This window comes from Gouania willdenowi, chromosome 6 (assembly GCF_900634775.1).
Source record: "Gouania willdenowi chromosome 6, fGouWil2.1, whole genome shotgun sequence".
NCBI classification, from domain to species: domain Eukaryota; kingdom Metazoa; phylum Chordata; class Actinopteri; order Blenniiformes; family Gobiesocidae; genus Gouania; species Gouania willdenowi.
Genome location: NC_041049.1, coordinates 42,331,746 through 42,353,202, shown reverse-complemented (window position 1 = coordinate 42,353,202; position 21,457 = coordinate 42,331,746). Strand labels below are relative to the sequence as shown.

The window sequence follows — 21,457 nt, the reverse complement described above, 5'->3', positions numbered from 1 at the left end:
TTCCATCACAATGAATGTAAGTAGTCAGAAAGCTTCACAATAACAATAATAAACGCAATCACAAAAAAGCAAGCAGAAAAATCACACGTTGAATTTGGAAGTGATAAACACAGTCTGTGCACTGTGGTATCTGGTACCAGCATGTTATGTCTCCTCTCGCACACAGTACACTATTTGTACATCTTGGGAATTAGAAAGTCGCTCTTTTTATTAATAGCTTTTTAGTTAAAGACACGGAAATGAAGTAAAGAACGCCGCACACAAAGTGCTTTTCTCCTGTTTGCACTTAAAGCTGAGAGAACATCTTGATGTCCCGCCCTCAACAGCTCTACTTCCTCCCCTGCCTCTGCCAATCTACCAGAAGTTACGCCTCTACGTTTGTGCACGCACATTACAAAACAAAACAAAGTTGCATAACTACAAAAACTAATCATTTATTGTTAGAGATCCATAACTTTTGATTAAAACATGTTAATTGCTGTGACAAAGATGTTTGTCCACAAGCTTTGTACCCGGATTTTTCTTTTCTTTTTTAGTAGAAGCTATATATGATGGCAATCGTGGAATGGGTAACTGGAGTTTTCGGAGCGCTCCTCCATTACGTTATGCTGCTCCTCCATTACGTTATGCTGCTCCTCCATTACGTTATGCTGCTCCTCCATTACGTTATGCTGCTCCTCCATTACGCTATGCTGCTCCTCCATTACGTTATGCTGCTCCTCCATTACGCTATGCTGCTCCTCCATTACGTTATGCTGCTCCTCCATTACGCTATGCTGCTCCTCCATTACGCTATGCTGCTCCTCCATTACGTTATGCTGCTCCTCCATGACTCTCTGCTGCTCAGTGATACCTGGTTTGTTGTTGTGATGGTGCACGCGCATTCACTTTGATTGACAATGGCCCGCTCCAGAAAGTTGAAGCCTATTAGCTGGGCAAAGCCGGCGCTTTCTTGCATTTGTATAGGGGTCTATGGATGAAGGAGGGACTTCTATACATTAATGTAAATGAATGACCATCGGCAGTAGACCATAGTAAAAGACTAGTTAAGTATTTTTTCGCATTTCAAAAGAATCATACATAAACATAGATTTCTCAGAAACTCCGGATATCAGCTTTAAGCATTTTTTTTTTCTGTGCCTACAGTTACGCATGTATCTCCTATGCATATTCTCCCATCCACACTCCTGAAGTGTGTAAGTTTGTGAATGAAGGCGGTCTGATGCGGACTGGGACATGATGTCATTTTTTTTTGGGCTGTCTGGAAATCACAGAACATGGAGTTTTCCTAACGCTTGTAAATATTGAAATCTGTGAAATCGAAAGCATACTTTTTATTTGAAAGGCATTATCCATTGAAGAACAGTGTAACAGGTTGATTTGATAAGATGATCGGCCGCATTTCTCTGTCCAAGCCACAGTTAAAATATGATTAAAAAAACATGAACATTTGTTTTTGTGGAAAGCCCGATTTTATGAACTTCTTAGACTTCTGCATTCAATACGGTTCCTGTGAGCGCTAAAGCCTGCACAAGTGTGTGATGTGCTGCTTCAATATTTTCATACTATCTAATGTGAACGCATTACATACTCATTATGACGTCAGACTTAGTATGAGTAGTACGTTAGTGTGACATTTACAACACAGCCAAGGACTACTTGGGACAGATTCAGGTGTTAGAAAAGCTCATTGTCCAATAGGAACAAAATATAAAAAAGTCAGATCAGATGACTGGTGTACAAATCACAAGGAATACCAGCTGAAATTAATCTACACAAACTGGGAACTTGGGAAAAGGGCTGCAACGGACTTTCCAAGTTCAGAATACAGAGGGATCCAATGGATCTGAGCTGCTTTTTTTCAATGCTGATTAATAATCAGTCACTCTGCATTGCCTCAGTTTCCTCTGAAAGCAGAAAGAACTGTTTGATGTACATTACATCATCATCAAAGTGCTTACCTTGTGAAATCACCTTTAGCTTCCTGCAGCAAGAAAGAGAAAAAAGGAGACAAAATAACACATGTAGTAAGTACTGAGCAGTGATAAACACACACACACACACATGAACTGAGTATATCCCCTGCTGTTCTGTCTCCTATTAGCACTTAATCAGTTTGTAACCACAGCAGCTTCAAACCCTTTGAGCAAAACTAAGATTTAAAGTCACATTAAATGTTGTGCTTTGAATCACTCACAGATAAAGGATGTTTGTTCACTGGCCATTAGGATCAAACACATTTAAAGGAAAACTAGAAATCTAGTAGCAGAGAAATGTCCCACGTGTCTTACTTGCAGAATGTACGAAGCCAGTTCAAAGACAACTTCGCTGTCCACTTCAATGAGCTCCTGTAAACACAGACACAAAGTAAACCACACAGTTTTCCTTTTGCTGACAGCATGTGAATAAACAAATAACTAAATAAATAAAACACAACAGTGCATTGACTTTGGGATCCACCAGCAACACATGCCTCTCATCAGTCTTCATTTAATCTTTGAGGATAAGTCACTTTCATCTTTATTCCGCAGACACACCACTTTCCCCCCACTACGTCTCCTATTTCAAGCAGTCTTCATGAGAAAGGAGCTGCTAGATTAGAGGCAAAGTGACAGGAGGCTGATGTTCTGGTTACTGATTACACACAACATTCTGCAAACATGCTTTTATAGCCAAAATGAGTCAGATGATTGTCCTTTTTTATGTCTCTGTTTAACTTGCATGTGTGAGTGTACGTGGAGCTGGAGAGAGACAGGATGAGGGTCAGTGTTAGTGGGTAGTGAGTAGCAGGTCACGTATGTCAGGAATGTTGCTTCCTTAATTGGCTGAAGGAGCAGATCATGAGAAAGTAACACTAGACAGTACAAAGCCACCCTGAGAGAACCACCCAGGACGAGCACAGATCATCACACACTCACAGGGACCTTTTAACTCCAGACACTCAACAAAAAAATACGACGCATCTTTATCGGCTGCTAGGCTGTATTTACGTGCTGTGTGTGTTCCAAATAAATACCATGAGGTCACAGAGGTCACAGAGGTCAGATGATGAAAACGCATTAATCAAATCATTCGTGTTGGTTTTAAATATCTTGCTAAAGCAGTGGTTCTCAACCTTTTCAGCCCACAACCCCCAAAATAAAGGCTGCAGATACCGGGGACCCCCACTGTAGCCGAGTGTGGTTGAACACAGACATGAACATTGAAGAACATGTGGAGACAGGGCCATCTATAAGGGGGAATAAAGGGGAGAGATTTTTGGGGTCCATCCATAAAGTCAGCAACATGATGGTCTAGGAAATTTAGTATTATTTGGGCCATAGCATAAAGTCATTTTAAAGATGTAAATCCTTGTTTTAATCAGACATAAAATGTGTTGAACGTGACCAAAAATGTGTGGAAAAGGTGATGAAATGGGATTTTAAAAACCACAGAAATTGGTCAAACGTTGCAAATTAGAGTGGCAAAAAACAGACAGAAAAATTGGTAAAAAAGGGTTCAAAGTGTCAATATTAGCTTAAAAGTGGCAGAATTGGGGGGAGGGTTAATGTAATTTAAGAAGTAGGAACAATTAGTTTAAACTGGCAAATAACAGGCATTAAAACATTGTGAATGTGGTTAAATTGGCATATAAGCATGAAATATGGTGAAAAGAGGTTGAAAGTGACAATAATGGGTCAACATATGCAACATTAGGTGGTAAACGTAGTGGGAAGGATTTATAAGTTCTAGAAATGTCTTGAAAGTGAAAAATAAGATGTGCAGAAAAGGAAGTGAACTTCCGGTGAAATGGGAGTAACGTAGCAAAATGCATTAAAAGGAGAAAAAATATGGCAAGAAAAGTTATGAAAAAAGGGTAAAAATAAGCAAAAATGGGCTGAAATTGTCAAGAAGTTTTCTTAGTTTCTTGAAGGAATCTGGCAACACCCTCCCAGTGTCTTGCAACCCTAAATGGGGTCCTGGCAACAAGGTTGCGAACCACTGTGTTATGTGACAGTTTTACACACACACAATATCATAAACAGCTTGTAAATGAAGGGAAGTGCTTCATCATTAAGGACTCCACGATTCAAGTTAAAGTAGAGCCTCTGATTTTCTGTGATCGCATTAAAAAAAAATGAATTCACGTTAATCCTGAAATGACAAATGTCTTTTTTTTCTTTCGCTGTGTGTTTTCAATGTGTTGCGATGAACAAGCGGTTCAGATTATCATTAGCTGAACTGGTGATCATATTATCTGGTGACACATCACAGCAGAAGCATCTGCAATCACTCGGATTTCATGCAAAACCTGAGGTTGATTCTCCAGTTGACGGTAATTACCAGTAAAGGTTTCAAAAATAATGTATTGGGATCATATCACACGTTTCAATGGGATTTGTCCTGTTAAATGCGTGGCTGAGGGTCATCAGTGTGACTAACGTAGTATTGAGTGCTTTCAGCGTAAATGTAAAATCAACATTAGAAGTTGACTCTATTAACCCTATCTAGCATGTTTTGGTGCCATTTCAGAAAGTTTAATATCAGATAAAGTCAAATCTAACATGGATAGAACAGAAACCAAACCGAAAAGTGTAACGTGACGCGGAAATTCGTAAATCTGAAACAGAATTTGAGAAAGTTTCTAAGATTATTTCCTCAAATCAAAATCAAAATAAAACATTTTAACTTTTCTTGGGTTCTTAAAAGGCTTTGAGTAACATGTGTTTTTAATGTTAAATGCCCATAACAGTTTCTTCTTGTCTCATCTTGTGCAGTATCATAAATTACAGCTCTACGTAGCATATTAAACTATCTCTAACATAACGCTCACATAAATGTGTCTCGTTTCCCCCTGAACACCTCCTCCTTGTTAAGATGATTTAACATATTATCACAAAGGATTTTTCTCCAACATGAACCAACTCCAGTACGATCGATTGCACACAGTATTAATAATGAATCATTTAAGAAAAGTTGTGAGATTACCTTGTAGATGATAGACTTGGCATTAAGAAAGAACAGCTCAATGGTGGCATTGTCCTTCAGGTAGGATATACTCTCTATGTAGAACCTGAAAAATAATCATAACACAAGTCTATAGACAGGTTCCTACTGTAACTGTGTATACATGCATACAAACAAAGGGAGATGAGGAGCAGCTTTGTGGTCAATAACCCAACTAATCTGGGCTAATGTAGTTTGTGGTCAAATTGAAGAGCAGAAGTGGGTTTATTTGCCCACTCCTGAGATTGGCATCAGCCCAAGAAGATAAAAAGATTCTTTCCATGCTGCTGACATGACTTTCAAACTCAACGTTTGTCGATTGGAAATTACTCCCTGCAATTGGGTCTTTTTACAACACTTCATTCAGGGTTTGGGTTATGGTTGAAGTGATAACTCACATTAAAATGCATCACTTTGCAGTCACCACCACCAGGAAACGTCACAACATTACGTAACATGGGGCACAAACTGAACTTGTGTCACACGGGACATAAAATATGCAGAAATTGTGTTGCCAGGCAGCAAAATTAATCAAAGTCCATTTTGAGTTAAACCATTTAACCATTACTTGAGTTATTTAATTGCTAATTTGTTTTCTTCAGCAGGTTTAGTTCCAGTTGGTTCCGTGTATAGTATTCTGTCTTGTCTACATACAGGTGTTTCCATTTTCCTTGATTGCCGTCCCTCACTATTAGAGGAGTGAATTTTAAATCAAATTTTATATTGAAAAAAATCAATTATATTTTTTTTTTGGGGGGGGATGAATATTGAATCAATATTTTTGTGTATTTCAGTGGTGGTTACAATGCTTTCAATGTGTTGCAATGGTTACTTCATGCAGTGTGTAATGTCTGCAATATTTATGTACAGTATGCACAGACATTTTATTTTCATATAATCTGTTCAGATCAGTGCTTAAACTAATACAATAGGATAAATATTTTTTTCTTATTTTTGTGCATTATCACTAACTTAGGGTGTTTTATCCTTAATGTTCTCACTTACAGTTGTTACAATTACTTTGAGATTTCTACACAGTAGTTTCAGTGAAAATAAACGTGTTGCACTTCATTTTATGATGACAGTGTGTAACACTACATTTTCTTTTTTTCAGTGAAAATGTGCAAAAATACTAATAATTTATAATAAATAGGATGTTTTGAAGCAAACAGTTTTGACTCAATTTGTCCTCTGAATGATCAATATCTTCTGATGAACATATACAGCAACTTGAATTTTCATCTCTACGTTTAATTTTGATATTAACTGGGTAGAATATCACGATATATCATGATAATATCGTATCGTGACCCAAGTATTGTGGCACGTATTGTATTGCAACATCCTTACCAATACTCACCCCTACTAACTATTTAAGGTGTGCCTTTGTTTCTCTGAGTTCTTTGGTTTACCTGTGATGACTTTATGAACTTTTATATGCACATTGTGGGATTTTAGAGTTTGGATTAAATATAATTAAAGTTCTTGCGTCCTTACTCCTCTACATTTGGCTCCTTGGCAACCTATTATCCCTCTGTTATTGAGTCAATTATGATGGTGAGAGCAATCATGTAATGATGAAATAAACCAGGGGAGGGCGCCTCAATCCAGACACACTACATCCTCACATCCTTTCAGTTTCCTTTTACAGACCTCCAATGATCCATGAAAATCCCACGCACACGCACACAGATTTGCACATGATGCACTTCCTTACAGCAGGAGTGGGAGGTGATTCCAGACAGACACATGCACTAGAAAACACATACAACGCCCACATTCTCTCTCATACACACACACACACACACACACACACACTGGAGCAAGAAGCACAGTAACCCACTTCTGGCAGAGCAGTGAGCAGCAGCAAACTATATTCTTGTCTAAATTTAGCTGGTGAATGCTCGTGGAACCCGAAGGGTGTTGAGATGGAGTGTAAGGGAAACGACTCATTGTTTGCTCTTCTCTGCTTCACAATGAAGACAAATCACTGTTGTACATATTACGCACCCTGCTGCTCACTATTCCCATTCTGGCTATTTATTTTACCAAACGCTCCAGCAATCCATTTATGCAAACAATAAATATAATCCAGGTGTATAAAAAGGCCGAAGGCAAGCAGATGTTTTGATGCTAACGTGTGACCGTGAGTCTGGATTTGTGCGAGAACGTTAGTGTAGAGGTATTGAGCGGGAGAAGGGATCGATATGGAGGGGTTTAAATCGTGTTACCCATTGAGCTGAGAGAGAATGAGAGGAGCCTTGTCAATATTCAGTGTGAACATTTAATTAAAGCCACTGGACAGACACGGCACGGCCAGCGGAGGCAGCGAGCGTACATGAAATACATCGTGGAAATAGAGGGAGGCAAGGTATCTGCCTCTCATTTAATGTTAGCACAAATTCTGACACAACCCCCCCCCCAAAAAAAAACAAAACAAAACATTAGGATAACCAAAGAACAATGCATAAACCTGAATCTGACACATGTGCACAAAAACAACGTTTTTTAATTCACCTTTAATTCAGAATAAAAATTAAATCCTCTAAATCCTTTAAACTGACGTTGTAAACACTTAATTCTGAATGAAAATGGCCATTCCAAATTAAACTGAAATATTAATTAAGTGGCTGTTTTATTCTGATTTTAATTCCGAATGGAATAATTCCTTGATCTTGTATATGTTCTTTCCGCTTTAAATGAATTCAGGTCATTCTGTGATGACGCGCTGGTGGCGACATAATCCAAGAATCGAGCCGAGACTATAAACAAAATAAAAGTGAAAGTAGTTCTGATTATGTGATCTTCTATGTTGTAGCCTAAAAGAAAAGGTTTGTTGTGTGTTTTTTCCCGATAGACATGAATACGTCACGTTCGCCTCCTGTCCAATCAGAACCCTTCCTAACCCCCAGACCAAAAGCGGAATTTGATAAAGGTGAATAAACCTGTTTTCCATGTAAACCTAAATTTGGAATTACTATTTCCTTGTAAACACAAAGCAGAATACGCTAATTCTGAATAATCTAATTCCGAATCAAAAAACATCAAAACACCTAACGAAACACATTATTTTGCACCATATTTGTTTTATTAACATTTAAAACTGGGACTACTTTACCCTGTGGGCTACCATGTTGAAATGATGTAATTCATGACGCAAATCGCCCCATTCAGTCCATTGAGGAGTGAAGGCATTCAGGGTAATTTAGCAGATTTTTCAGTCAAAATGACAACTTGTGCTGCTTTAGGTTGCTCTCAAAATCAGTAAAAGTTAAAAAAAACAGTTAACGTAAACCTCTTTTGTTTACCGAAATTTGATAAACAAAATCTGTGACCCAAAAAAATCTGTGACCGCAGGGGGCGACAGTTCCAACTCTGCTGTTTCGTAGGCGGCATGTAAATACATGTATTTACGTTATTTTAACATAGGGGTGTACAGGCTCTCAAACGGTAAAGTTTATAAAACGAATATGGTGCAAAATAATGCGTTTTGTTAGGCATAGATCTATTAATAAGGACATTTCAAAGGTTTTAGGCCACATTTGTAAAAACAGTGGAGGATCCCTTTCAGTAGGAATAGTGGTAGGATATGATTTTGTGTGTCTGTGTGTGTTTGTGTGTGTGTGTGGGGGGGTCTTAAAATCAGGCCTGAGTTCAAAGTGTCAGAGCACTCCAACACCTATTAGAGAAAGTAAATATGGACACAGTGACCTCTGACCTACACACACACACAGACACACACACGCACGCACGCACTCTCACACACACACACACACACACACACACACACACACACACACACACACACACACACACACACACACACACACACACACACACACACACACACACACACACACACACACACACACACAAAGCCCTTTAATAATGTCCTACTGCTGAAACCAAAGGGTAAACAGGGCCACCCCCACTGTGTGACTGCACTCACTCTTACATTATGCATCACTGTCTTTGCTAAATGAATAGTGTAGAGTTAGCGCATGAGCTAAAACGACAGTTTTATCCTACAGTCGCTCCTTTGTGTCACAGCTTGGGCCATGTTGTAAATGTCACTGTGGAAACGACCACTCGCCTGTATTGTTTACTGCTGTTTAAGTGAGTGAAGTGAGTGACTGTGAGCAGCAAACAAAGACTTGGTCCTATGCGTGTTAATGACATTATCGGGACAGGAAGTCAGAAAAGCCCAGTGGGCCGAAAACAAAGCCTTCGGTTGCTCTAGACATATGGGAGGGTCGCTGTCAGGACGCTGAGAAACATCTGATAATATTTGTTTTAAAAAACATTGTGACAAACACTACATCAGAGATGGTAAACTTTATCACAGCGGGGGCCACACAAATTGGATTATCTGATAAGAGGGCCACATTACCAACATTACTCTAAACAGCGTTTAATAATGACCAATCAGAGCAATAACACACAATTTGTTGTGTTTCATGTTTTTTTGTCTATTTATGTTGTTTTCTTTTATTGTAGTGATTTTTGTTGTTTTGAATATTTCTCAGTTAATTTTTTTGTATTATTATTTGTCATTTTAGTGTATTTTTGTTAATGTTTTGTATTGTTTTAAGTTATTTCTGTGTATGATTAATGTCATTGTTTGTATTTTAGTTGTTTTGTTTTGCTTTATTGTAGTGATTTATGCGCATTTTTTGTTGATGTTTTGTATATTTTTCAGTTACTTTGTGTGTATTTGTTGGCATTTTGTGTTTTTGGGTTGATGCTTTGTATATTTCTCTGTTTTTTTTTGTGTAATTGTTATTTTAGTGTACTTCTGTCATCAATTTGTGTATTTTTTGTTTTATGTAGTGATATATGTGTATTTTGATGATGTTTTGTATATTTTTCAGTTGTGTTGTGTATAATTGTTATTTTATTGTAATTTTGTTGTCCTTTTGTGTATTATGTTGATGCTTAGTAGATTTTTGTGTATAATTGTTATTTTAGTGTACTTATGATGTCAATTTGTATATTTTGGTAATGTTTTGTATCGTTTTGAGTTATTTTTGTGTATGATTGTTGATGTTTTGTATATTTTTCAGTTATTTTGTGTATATTTGTTGTCATTTTATGTACTTTTGTGTATTTTTGTTGATGCTTCACATATTCCTCTGTTATTTTTGTGTATAATTGTCATTTTGACGCACTTCTGTTGTCAATTTGTGTACATTTGTTTTGTTGTCATTTTGTGTATTTTACTGTAAATTTGCTTGCATCCCATGTATTATGTTCCTTATACCACAAAAATGTACCTACAAATTTTAACTTTTCCTCATATCAGAAGAGAAAATGTGTTGGCGAGGTGACTGAGGTGTTGATGGAATCCTCACCTGACACAGAAGTAAAGGACAATGGGACCAGACTTCTTCGGGAATTCATGTTCCAACACCCTGCGGTCCAGTTGTAGCCAGCTAAAATGGCCCCTGATGAGGACAAAAAGCACTGGTTAATGCTAATTTGATCCAAAATATTCACTGCAACACACTGAGGCTCTTTTCACTTGAGCTTTACTGTTTTTTTAATTTTCTTTTCCAATAAAATCTCTTCCACTTTGGCTGCTTCTCTTTTCCTTTATCTCTCCGTTTCCAACAGAGGAAAACTGCACAGAGACATCTTGTCACCCTGGTTACCCTGCATGGTTTCCCAAGCAACTGAGCAACATCTCTAAATCTTTCCTTTCTTCACTGACTTGTCTCTCCCCCCTCCACCGCCCCCTCCCCATCTTTGGCCTCTTTGACCAGTGAGCGGTCCGTGCTGAGGCGTCTGCTCTCTCCAGGCACACATAACCAATCCACACATCACAGAATTACTCCTGGGGGACAAAAAATTGAGAAGCAGATGCTGCTTTGCGGAGCTGACTTAAGCACCGCTGTGCGTTACAGTCGTGTAAAACGCCAAAGCGCACGGCCAGCCTGGGTTGACCTTCGGGGATGAAAGAGATGAAACAAACAGAGTGATACCAAGAGCACAGCAGCACACTTTGCCTGTATGTAAATCCTCGTCCAGCATACGTGACTTTTTACGCTGAGGTGATTCCATCTTCCGAGGTCATCAAACACATCAAAGGCAATTTGAATGTAATTTTTGCATTTCAAACACAATCCGTGATAATCTTTCTCAGGATCTGACAGGGATTCAGCCAAGATGAAATCAGGATCTCTTCTGTGTAAGACTGACAGAATCACCACTTCTTTTGAAGCTTTTACCCACAACTAACTTATACAGAGCAGTGTTTCTCACACATTCATCCATTTGTGGCTCCTGGGCCAATAAAACCAAAGAAGAAGACAAGCTTCTTAAGGCACTTGGTCTACCAGAGAAGAAGAGGTTGCAAAAGCAGGAGACAAGTCTTAAAACTAGTGATCGACCAATACATGTTTTAGGTGTATCGACATCGGCCGATGCGCGTTGCTGCGTCCCCCGATCCGCTTTATATACAGAGCGGCTGCCACAAGCTGCTCCGTGTTGCTGGAGACAGAGGCTGAAGAGTGCAGAGCCCCTCCCCTCACTAGCAGAGCGTGAAGGAAACTCTTCAACCCCAAAGGCATGTTTTAAACTTAAAGCATCTTTTAACTGTTTAACTTAGCTGATGTTGTTCCGTGGTTCTGTGTTGTTGTCGCAGTTGTATTTAACGAGCAGCTGGCTGGAGGTTTGGTGTGTGTGTGTTTCTCTCTCCCTCCCTCTCTGCTTCTCACTCAGTGGGATACAAACATTACAGTTATATGAGAGCGCTGCGCTGAGAAGGAGAGTTTTTAAAATTTTGAGAAGCAGTTTACTACTTGGTTGAATATTTATTCCTGTTAATGTTGATGCAATTTAGAACAGAAACTTGAACAGTTTGTTGCTTAATGCGCATCTGACATCATGTTATTTTCCTTTGCTAATTTATGTTATGGGGTTGTGTTGGAATGAACTATTATTTATGGTTTATTTTTGTGTTTAATACTATAATTATATATCTTTATACTCAATAATCCTGTTATTAAAATATATCTTCAGTCAGGCCAACTTTTGTCAAAGCTATTTTCAAGACAAGGACGAATACCTCATAATATTTCATGAGATGTCTCACTCGATTTTTTACTTGTTCTTCTTCTATATCCCTTGTTTTTGTTATTTGTTAAATTTTTTTACTTGGTGTTGTTCTACCTCACCTTTGTTAATTTTAATATATGTTCCGTTTTTTAAATTGAGACTCGTACCATTTGTTGTCATCACTGTGTAATTTTTATGATGTAAATTGAGGGAGCAAAAGTAGTATCGACTCCAAATATCGGCTCAAGAAAATCGTCAGTCCGTATCGGTCATGGGCTAAAGCTGATGGAAAAAAAATCGGTATCTGCATCGGCCCTAGAATATCCATATCGGTCAATCCCTACTTAAAAATTCATTTTCGTTTTTTGTCCGAAACACTTTTCCTACAGAAACAAAGCAACAGAAACAGGATGTTGATGCAACCAAAAAACTGTGTCTGGAAATGGGCCAAGTGCCATTTATGTTTCTGTCACATCGACATCTAATGCACAGCTCCGTTTAGTCTGTCAGTGCACCTTTAATCTGTTAGTGCACGTTTAATCTGTCAGTGCATGTTTAGTCTGTCAGTGCATGTTTAGTCTGTCAGTGCACGTTTAGTCTGTCAGTGGATGTTTAGTCTGTCAGTGCACGTTTAGTCTGTCAGTGCATGTTTAGTCTGTCAGTGCACGTTTAATCTGTTAGTGCACGTTTAATCTGTCAGTGCATGTTTAGTCTGTTAGTGCACGTTTAATCTGTCAGTGCATGTTTAGTCTGTCAGTGGATGTTTAGTCTGTCAGTGGATGTTTAGTCTGTCAGTGCACGTTTAGTCTGTCGGTGCACGTTTAATGTCAGTGCATGTTTAGTCTGTCAGTGCACGTTTAGTCTGTTAGTGCATGTTTAATCTGTCAGTGCATGTTTAGTCTGTTAGTGCATGTTTAATCTGTCAGTGCATGTTTAGTCTGTCAGTGCACGTTTAGTCTGTTAGTGCACGTTTAATCTGTCAGTGCACGTTTAGTCTGTCAGTGCACGTTTAGTCTGTTAGTGCACGTTTAATCTGTCAGTGCACGTTTAGTCTGTCAGTGGATGTTTAGTCTGTCAGTGCACGTTTAGTCTGTCGGTGCACGTTTAATGTCAGTGCATGTTTAGTCTGTCAGTGCACGTTTAGTCTGTTAGTGCATGTTTAATCTGTCAGTGCATGTTTAGTCTGTTAGTGCATGTTTAATCTGTCAGTGCATGTTTAGTCTGTCAGTGCACGTTTAGTCTGTTAGTGCACGTTTAATCTGTCAGTGCACGTTTAGTCTGTCAGTGCACGTTTAGTCTGTTAGTGCACGTTTAATCTGTCAGTGCACGTTTAGTCTGTCAGTGCATGTTTAATCTGTCAGTGCATGTTTAGTCTGTCAGTGCACGTTTAGTCTGTTAGTGCACGTTTAATCTGTCAGTGCACGTTTAGTCTGTCGGTGCACCTTTCAGAGATTCTCTGCACTTCGATATGACTGATTTAATTGGACTCTTTCAGCAGCCCAGTCAGTTACAGGCTTGTACATTATTATTTAATGTATACATAAATGGGTCAAGTTAAACATATTTAGTATTTTACTTTATTTTATATCGTGTCGGGATGTCTCGATACAACTTTTTCGGTACCCACATTGCAGCCCTATTTATTATGTATTCTTACTGACTTACGTTTCGTCCGTGTATGCTATTCCAAAGTACTCTTTCTCCTTGAGGTTGAAATGCGAGGCCACGAGGTCCAGCAGGTCTTTCGCCATCAGCTTTGGCTGTAGGGAAGCAAACATTTCAGGTTACATAACATTAATATCCAATTCACATCAGCCTGCATGCGACTGTAGCAGTTTATCACACTAAATAGAGCAGCTATACAGTATGTGGCAGAGTTTAATGCTAATATGTGATATTGTCTATAGATTTCCTGCAGTGACTAAGCATTCTGACAAAAAACCAGCATGAGAGGAGGTGATAAATGAGATAGAGAGAGCGAGGGGAGTAATAGATGGAGTGTGAGGATGATGCTGACTGTGCAGACGCCCTGCCCTGCCCTTCCTCCTCTCTCATCCTCTCCCTCATTCTGCCTTATTGACCCTCACTGCCACTGCTGCACAGTCACCGCTTAGGATTGAACCGCTGTATTACAGGGAGAGGCCCACAGCTCCAACATCAGGCAGAGCATGAAGATCATCTGAAAGCCAAGTAAAGGGCCAGGGACCGCTGCCATATGCTGCTGGTCGTCACATCCTCGGTAACAACGTGTCCGACCCTGAGGTTAACCATGGGTGTGCCTCGAGTTGCTGCCTACGTGTACACACACACGCACGCACGCACGCACGCACCCACGCACGCACGCACGCACGCACGCACACACACACACACACACACACACACACACACACACACACACACACACACACACACACACACACACAGAAATACACAGCACTATATTCATCTATACATCAAGTCACTGTGGGTAGAGATGAAGAATCCTCCATTGAAGGCTCTGCTACAACTGCCACCAAAGCTACTGGGAGCTATTTAAAGAGGAGAAGGTGATGTCACATGCACAAACACCCACATTCACACATCTCCACTGACCTAGATCCAACATAAGCATGACGCCTACAGTAACAAACTCTACACACAAAGACTCTGGAGAAATTTACAAGGGAAAGGAAGAAAGAAAGAGCTTCAGCTGAACGTAGAAAAGATGAGATTCAACTAAATAATTTGATAGATTAAAAAAGCAAAAAAAAAAGGTTTACTGTCCTAGATTATTTAATGTTATCCTACAGGAAACTGCTGTTAAAGCTGCAGTATGTAGAATCGTGAGACTGGAATGGAATCAACCACGCTTGCCCCTTCCCTCCCTGTTTTGAATGCTCCATAAGGCTTTAAACAATTTATACATTTATATGTAAAACTGCGTATTATGTAGGAAGCCAATGGTTCTGTTTTACTGCAAACATCTGTCTCCTCAGGATTAAAGCAGACGCTCTGCAGGATTATTTCCTCAAACCTCCAGCGTATCACACTCGGTCACGCTGTAGATCAGGTACCCTATTGATGACAGATGATGTTGATGCGCTGATCATTTCTGAATGCTTGAATAGAAGAAGTTAATAAAATCAGGCTTTCTACACAAACAAATCTTAATCTGTCTTTAGTATGAGGGGAAAAAAACAGACATTTTAACTGTGGTTCGGACAGAACAATGCGACCGATCCTCACAGTGCAATAATCTGATCAATAATCTGATCAAATCAACCTGTTACTTTGTTTATCAACGAAAGCGTTTCAAATTAAAAGTGCGCTTTATTATTTTCACAGATTTCAATGACATTTACAAGCGCTGGGAAAACTCCATGTTTCGTGATTTCTCCACAGCCCAAAAAAAAAAATGGCATCACCACCTCCTTTCCTTCAGCCCTCCTTCATTGACAGACTACACGCTTTCTACTTACGTAGCAACGTAGCAAACAAACAATGAATTAAGAACAAAGATGGTTGAAAACATCAATTAAAACCTTTGGAAAGATCAAACGGGGACAAATTCATTCCCAAATAATCTGTTTGAATAAATTAAATGAAAACAGTCGAAGCTTCTCCGCAGGTTTGAAATGAGACTTTTGCCTCAACACATCAATGTATCCGTATCAGATTGTGGAGTCACTCTGGAAGCACTCTGTGGTTTAATTAGGTTGGAATATAAACTCTTAACACGAGCAGGCTCTTCATCTTATCAGCGATTGCAGATAACGGTTGTGTAATAATGTTTCCAGATACTAATAATGATTTACAGAGTGACTGAGAGGCATCGTCACTGATATGATCTCATGCTGAAGGTGCACACACACACACACACACACGCACACACACACACACACACACACACACACACACACACACACACACACACACACACACACACACACACACACACACACACACACTACGGTGCCATTATCAGACAAATGAGATCTGTGCTAGCTTAGCCACTCTTCCTACAAACACACATTTAGTGTGTGCACTCCCAGCACCAACGGTAATTACCTGAAGGAGAATTACAGGGAGGCGCAAGAAAAGGAGGAGATGGACTTAGATGAACTCACAGACCGGTGTCAACACACAACAACAGTTCACTGGCGATAGCTAGCAGTGGTGAGAACATTCAGCAACCCTAGTTTATGAGCTGTTAGCTGATTTATCAGAGATGTCTGACTGAGTGTGCAAGTACTGATTAGGGATGTAACGATTCACTCAACTCCCGTTACGATTCGATTCACGATACTGGGTTCACGATACGATTCTCTCACGATTTATTTTACAAAATGGGACTGTAAAGAAATGATCACTGAAAAATACTCCTTTATTTTCTTTGGAAAAAAATACTGTAGTAATTTCCTTTTATTTTTCATTGGCAAAAGAATCCATTGATAAACTATTCAAAACAATGCAATTTAACTAAAAATAAATCTTGAATAAAATAAATAAAGGAATAATACAAATGAAACAGAAGCCTATTAATTTAAATTCTGGTTCTATAGTAAACAATGCAAAACTGCATAATAGTTCGTTTTCTTTTTAAAAGTGCAACTGAAAATGTATTTTGTGCCTTAACAATTGGACTTAAAAAAAAAAAAAAAAACAGTCAATGTACTGTATTTACATCAGATATTTGTTTGGACCAGCAGAGGGCGCTGGTAACCCAGTGGTCAGTTGGCATGCAGATATTCTTGCAGTGAAGAAGAGATGCTATGCTAGCAGACAGAGCTAATAGAAAAACTTGACTTTTTTTTACTTGTACTTGAGTACAATTTCAATCAAGTTACAGTACTTCTACTTCAGTAGGATATATCAGTAATCTTTACACCTCAGGACAAGTACAAAGTCACTCAATTAAATTGTACTCAAAGTAAAAGATAGTAGTTACTTTCACCCTCAAGTAACGTTTATTTTTAGTAAAAAAAAAATCTTGCCACGGTTCCCTTGCATAAAACAAAAGGTTTGTCAAAATAATTTTTAAGTTTTTTTTTTTTTTAAAACATCAATACATTCAGTTCACAATTAAAATTTATCAGGCTCCAAGTATAGCGACATTTATGAACTACTGAGAAAAATAACCAGCATTCAATGCTGTTTTGGCGCCGCGCATTACATTTAATCTGATTGGTCGGCTATGACGTAATGCATTTGATTGTTGTCTGGTCATTTCATTTGATGTAGTTTCATAATGTCCATTGATCATTTTAAAACTAAAAATAATAATTTACTCAGTAATTGTTGGGCATAGAAATGTAACAAATGACTATACTTACTTCTTTTATAACGTACTTAAGTACAAGTAAATTTACTGATTTAGAAATAGACTCAAAAAAGTACAAGTACCCATAAAAGCAACTCAATTACAGTAACGTGAGTACTTGTAATCCCTTACTTTCACCTCTGAGGAACCTAGCATGAAGTGGTTGTAAAATAGTGACTGTTATTGAGCCAAGCTGAAAGTTTAACGGCTACAGTTGAAACGTGTATATTTCCATCCAGGGCTAAATGGGTGTTCCTCTCTCTCTGGCACATAGTTCTCTGTCAATGAGGCATTGCTCCATTAAAGAAAAGAAAAGGCAAAAGGAGCAGCCCATTAGCTGAATGTAGGAGTGAGCGGATGGAGGGGAGGAAAAAGGTGCTTGGCACTGGTTGGATTGAACAGCTGCTCAGTGACAGCAGTGAGGTCCAGAGGCAGGAATTAGCCGCCTGCTGCGTTTGCAAATGCTAGCAAAACTTCTTTAGGGCAAAGCCACACAGCTTGGATGAGATCAGAGAGGACGAGTTTATTTGAATGTACAAAGAATGAAACACTGTTTGTGATGCCTATGGACTGAAAACATTAATATCTGCATTTTTATTACTCTGCACAAGATCCAGTTTCTGTTTTATAACTCAATAGCCTAGCTAACAACTGGCTAATACACACAACTTTGCTCATTTTTAGGGATGGGCAATATGGCCTTTTTTTAACACCTTGATATTTTGCTCTTGCCTTGAGATGATGCTTTGATACATAAAATCAAACCAGAATGGCATTACATGATGTGAATGTGTGCACATTTTAAAAACAACTTTAGCTGACCAAAGTGCTGTACAGTTTATTTTAATTATTATAATTAACTAGGGGTGTCACACGATTCTCGGATTGATTCAAATGGGATCAATTTAAAAAAAAAAAAAACCTTTATTTAACCAGGAAAGTCTTTTCCACTGCAGGAGACATTATAACTGCACAAAGAAGTGCTCTGACACCTGGGCATGTTGACCAGCTTGTGTTTTTTCAATAAAATCTAAAAATAAAGTACTAACTTTCTGCATTTATTTGTTGTTCTAGGCATATACCTCAGTTAAGTTGCACTATAGTCATGTTGCACTAACTCAAAGTTGGTATAAAAGCCACAGGCAGATTGTATGTTATTTTTTTATTTTTTATTTTTAAGTTGTTGGCACATGGCATGTCAAAGCCATATATATATATATATATGTATATATATATAAATTGCAATAATCGCCTTGTACTTTAATATCGTGATATATTGTATCGTATCATATCGTGACCTATGTATCGGGATACGAATTGTATCGCCAGATGCCAGGCAATACACACCCCTATAATTAACTATCAATTATTTATTTATTATTACTGACAATTGTGAATTTATTAGATGCTATTATCCAAAGTGGTTTCGTCAGCGCATGTAATTGAGAAATGGAGACGGGAGAGGAGAAATTGGTGCAGACTTAAGGCCAACGGAAATAAATGTATTGCTATTTTAACGCAAAATGAACTATATCGATATAAACAATATTGTTCCTTGGGATATCGTGCTTATAAAAATAGCAATATAAATTAAAATATTGATATATCACCCAGCATTAACAAATATGTTAAACTCAAGGCCCGGGGGCCAAATTCGGCACTTTAGATCAGTGGTTCTCAAACTTTTTTGGTTTAAGTACCCCCTTTTTCTTACTTTTGAATCCAAGTAACTCCTTATGTCTGACAACTACATATAGAGCATAATGATGAAATGAATGAATGATGAAACACATTTTAAAGGGGACATATTATACCCATTTTTACCTTTTAAAACATCTCTCTGTGGTCTAAATGACATATCTGTGCTGGGGTTTGGTCAAAACAAAACATGAATCAAGCTACGGGGAGGCTTAATACCCTGTATAATCCAGCTGTTTTAGAGCGCTCCGTTTTGGGGGGTGTGTCCCTGAAGTTGCAAAGACCTCCCCTACCCCTCTCTTCCACGGGGTGGCACACACTAAAGGTGCGTTCACACCAATTGCCACTGAAGTGACTAGATTACATTCAAAATCAATGGAAATGACGCGACTTCAAGATATCCTTCGCGACCTAGTCGCTCAGTTCAAAAATGTGAACTTTTCAAGCGACTTCAAGAGACAACTCCCCTGTCCTTCACTGTCTGGAAAGCCAAGGCAGCAGCCCCTCCCTCACGCTACAGTGAGACAGCTGTACACTTCCTCAACTTACCAAAGCAAAATTAAAGCAGTTAAATTCTTGAATAAGCCTACATTCTGAGTGAACTCATTCTTTAGTAACTCTGTAAGTTGATCATTTAAACTGTAAAAGCTGCACTGTCTATGATAAGTGCTGTAAACGTACGGCCGGAGAAGAAGTGATCAGCCCTCTCTCTCCCCTGTCACCGACTCTGCACACACACACACACTGTTCCCTGGTTGTTACGTTACTTTAGCGATGAAGTGACCAAAAAGCACCACTATGTTCAAGCGATCCATCATGAGAGATTGAAGTGACTGCAGTCGCTACAGTTGCGTTCGATGTGAACGCACCTTCACTCCTTCGATAGCGAGAAAAACAATGGCGGACTTTCACAAAAGTTTTTATGGTGGAGTCTATGCGTGGAGTTACCAACGGAGGGTATTTTCTTTCCTGACTCAACTTCTGACATCACAAACTTAGAAAATTTGAAACGGAGCACTTTTTTCTGCATAGTAAAACTTACAAAGACCACAAACAAAGGACTGGATGATTGTATTTCACATTTTGTGTGCCAGTTGACACTCAAGTTACCTCAAATGTGTTGAAAAAGACAGCAAAAGTGAATTTTTCACATGTCCCCTTCAAAGAATCTCATTTTGTAAATAAGAATGAAACAGTATTTAGTGCCTCCTGATTAGTTTTTTATCATTTATGGCCATCTCCCTCCTGAAGTGGGACCAAGTCTGTGTTTTTTGGGTCATTATGTGTGCTTTTCTTGTTTCATTTTGTGTATTTTGTTGTTGTTTGTCTGTTCTTTTTACTATTCAGAATATTTTTCCCTTATTTTGTGTTTTTGATCTCGTTTTTGTGTGTTGTTGGTAGTAATCATTCTTTGTGTGTGCATTTTTGGTGTCCTTTGGTTGTTTCTCTGTTAATTTTTGTGTATTTTGCAGTGATCCAGTGTATTTTTCTCTCATTTAGTGTCTTTGTTGTTTTGTATTTTTTTGTTGTTTGTTGTAAACATGATACAATCCCATATTTTTAATGCTTTCATTTGTTAATTTCTCTCTCTCTCTCTCTCTCTCTCTCTCTCTCTTTCTCTCTCTCGCTCTCTCTCTCTCTCAAGTACCCCATGTAGAGCCATATCCCATTTGAGAAACACTGCTTTAGATCATCTAATTTGGCCCACAGGAGAAAGTAAAACTGACAGAGAAATCATTGCATAAATGACCAAATATTTATGTTGTAGCAATCTTTGTTCCTCCAAATGCACAAATGTGATAAAATGACACAATGACTCATATCCGTATTGCTTGGATATTGCTTACAAACGGTATATATTAGTTATATGTGGAAGTGAAAAGTATGACACGTTATTGTTAAAATTGTACTTTATTTCTCCCCAAACAATCTGTGGCCCACTTAAGCTCAAACTGCACTGTATTTGGCCCCTCAGCAAAAATGATGTTGACCCTTCTATGCTATTGTATCATTGAGCCCTGTGGACATTGTACCTACAGTACTTCCCTGTTCTTAAATGTCGTCTGTCTTTGGGTGGTAAAATTGATAAACCTTTCACTCTGACAACATATATACAGTAGACACCACATATGACAACAGTCTCCATCCAAACTGGCCCTAATCTGATTCCATAGCTCCTCAATAGCCACACATGGACTGAATGCTCCACCTCTTCCAAGCTTTACTGGTTTTTCCTTTCGGACAGATTCAATTTTTGGTATTATCTCTTCAAAGTCCGTAAAGAGATTACAGCGCCGTGTTTATGAGCTAAAAGAGAAAGAATCTCTTTGTTATCAAACCCAATTTCAAAGTATAGTTTAACACATACACGTCATTTTGTAGACAGCCACGATCTGCTGTTTTTTTAAAGCCATTGTT

The 21,457-nt window shown here is 38.6% G+C and overlaps 1 protein-coding gene across 10 annotated transcripts in view; it reads right to left on the bottom strand.

The window, feature by feature from the left end:
- frmd4a (FERM domain containing 4A) overlaps positions 1-21,457 on the bottom strand; it is a 187,244-nt gene that overhangs the window by 29,214 nt on the left and 136,573 nt on the right. For all 10 annotated transcript variants that reach the window (XM_028451678.1, XM_028451677.1, XM_028451676.1 and 7 more), the window contains 5 exons: positions 13,708-13,802; positions 10,338-10,430; positions 4,969-5,053; positions 2,292-2,348; positions 1,962-1,984 (listed from right to left, as the gene is read on the bottom strand). In XM_028451678.1, coding sequence (XP_028307479.1) covers positions 1,962-1,984; positions 2,292-2,348; positions 4,969-5,053; positions 10,338-10,430; positions 13,708-13,802 — 353 coding nt within the window. The remainder of the gene's footprint in view (positions 1-1,961; positions 1,985-2,291; positions 2,349-4,968; positions 5,054-10,337; positions 10,431-13,707; positions 13,803-21,457) is intronic.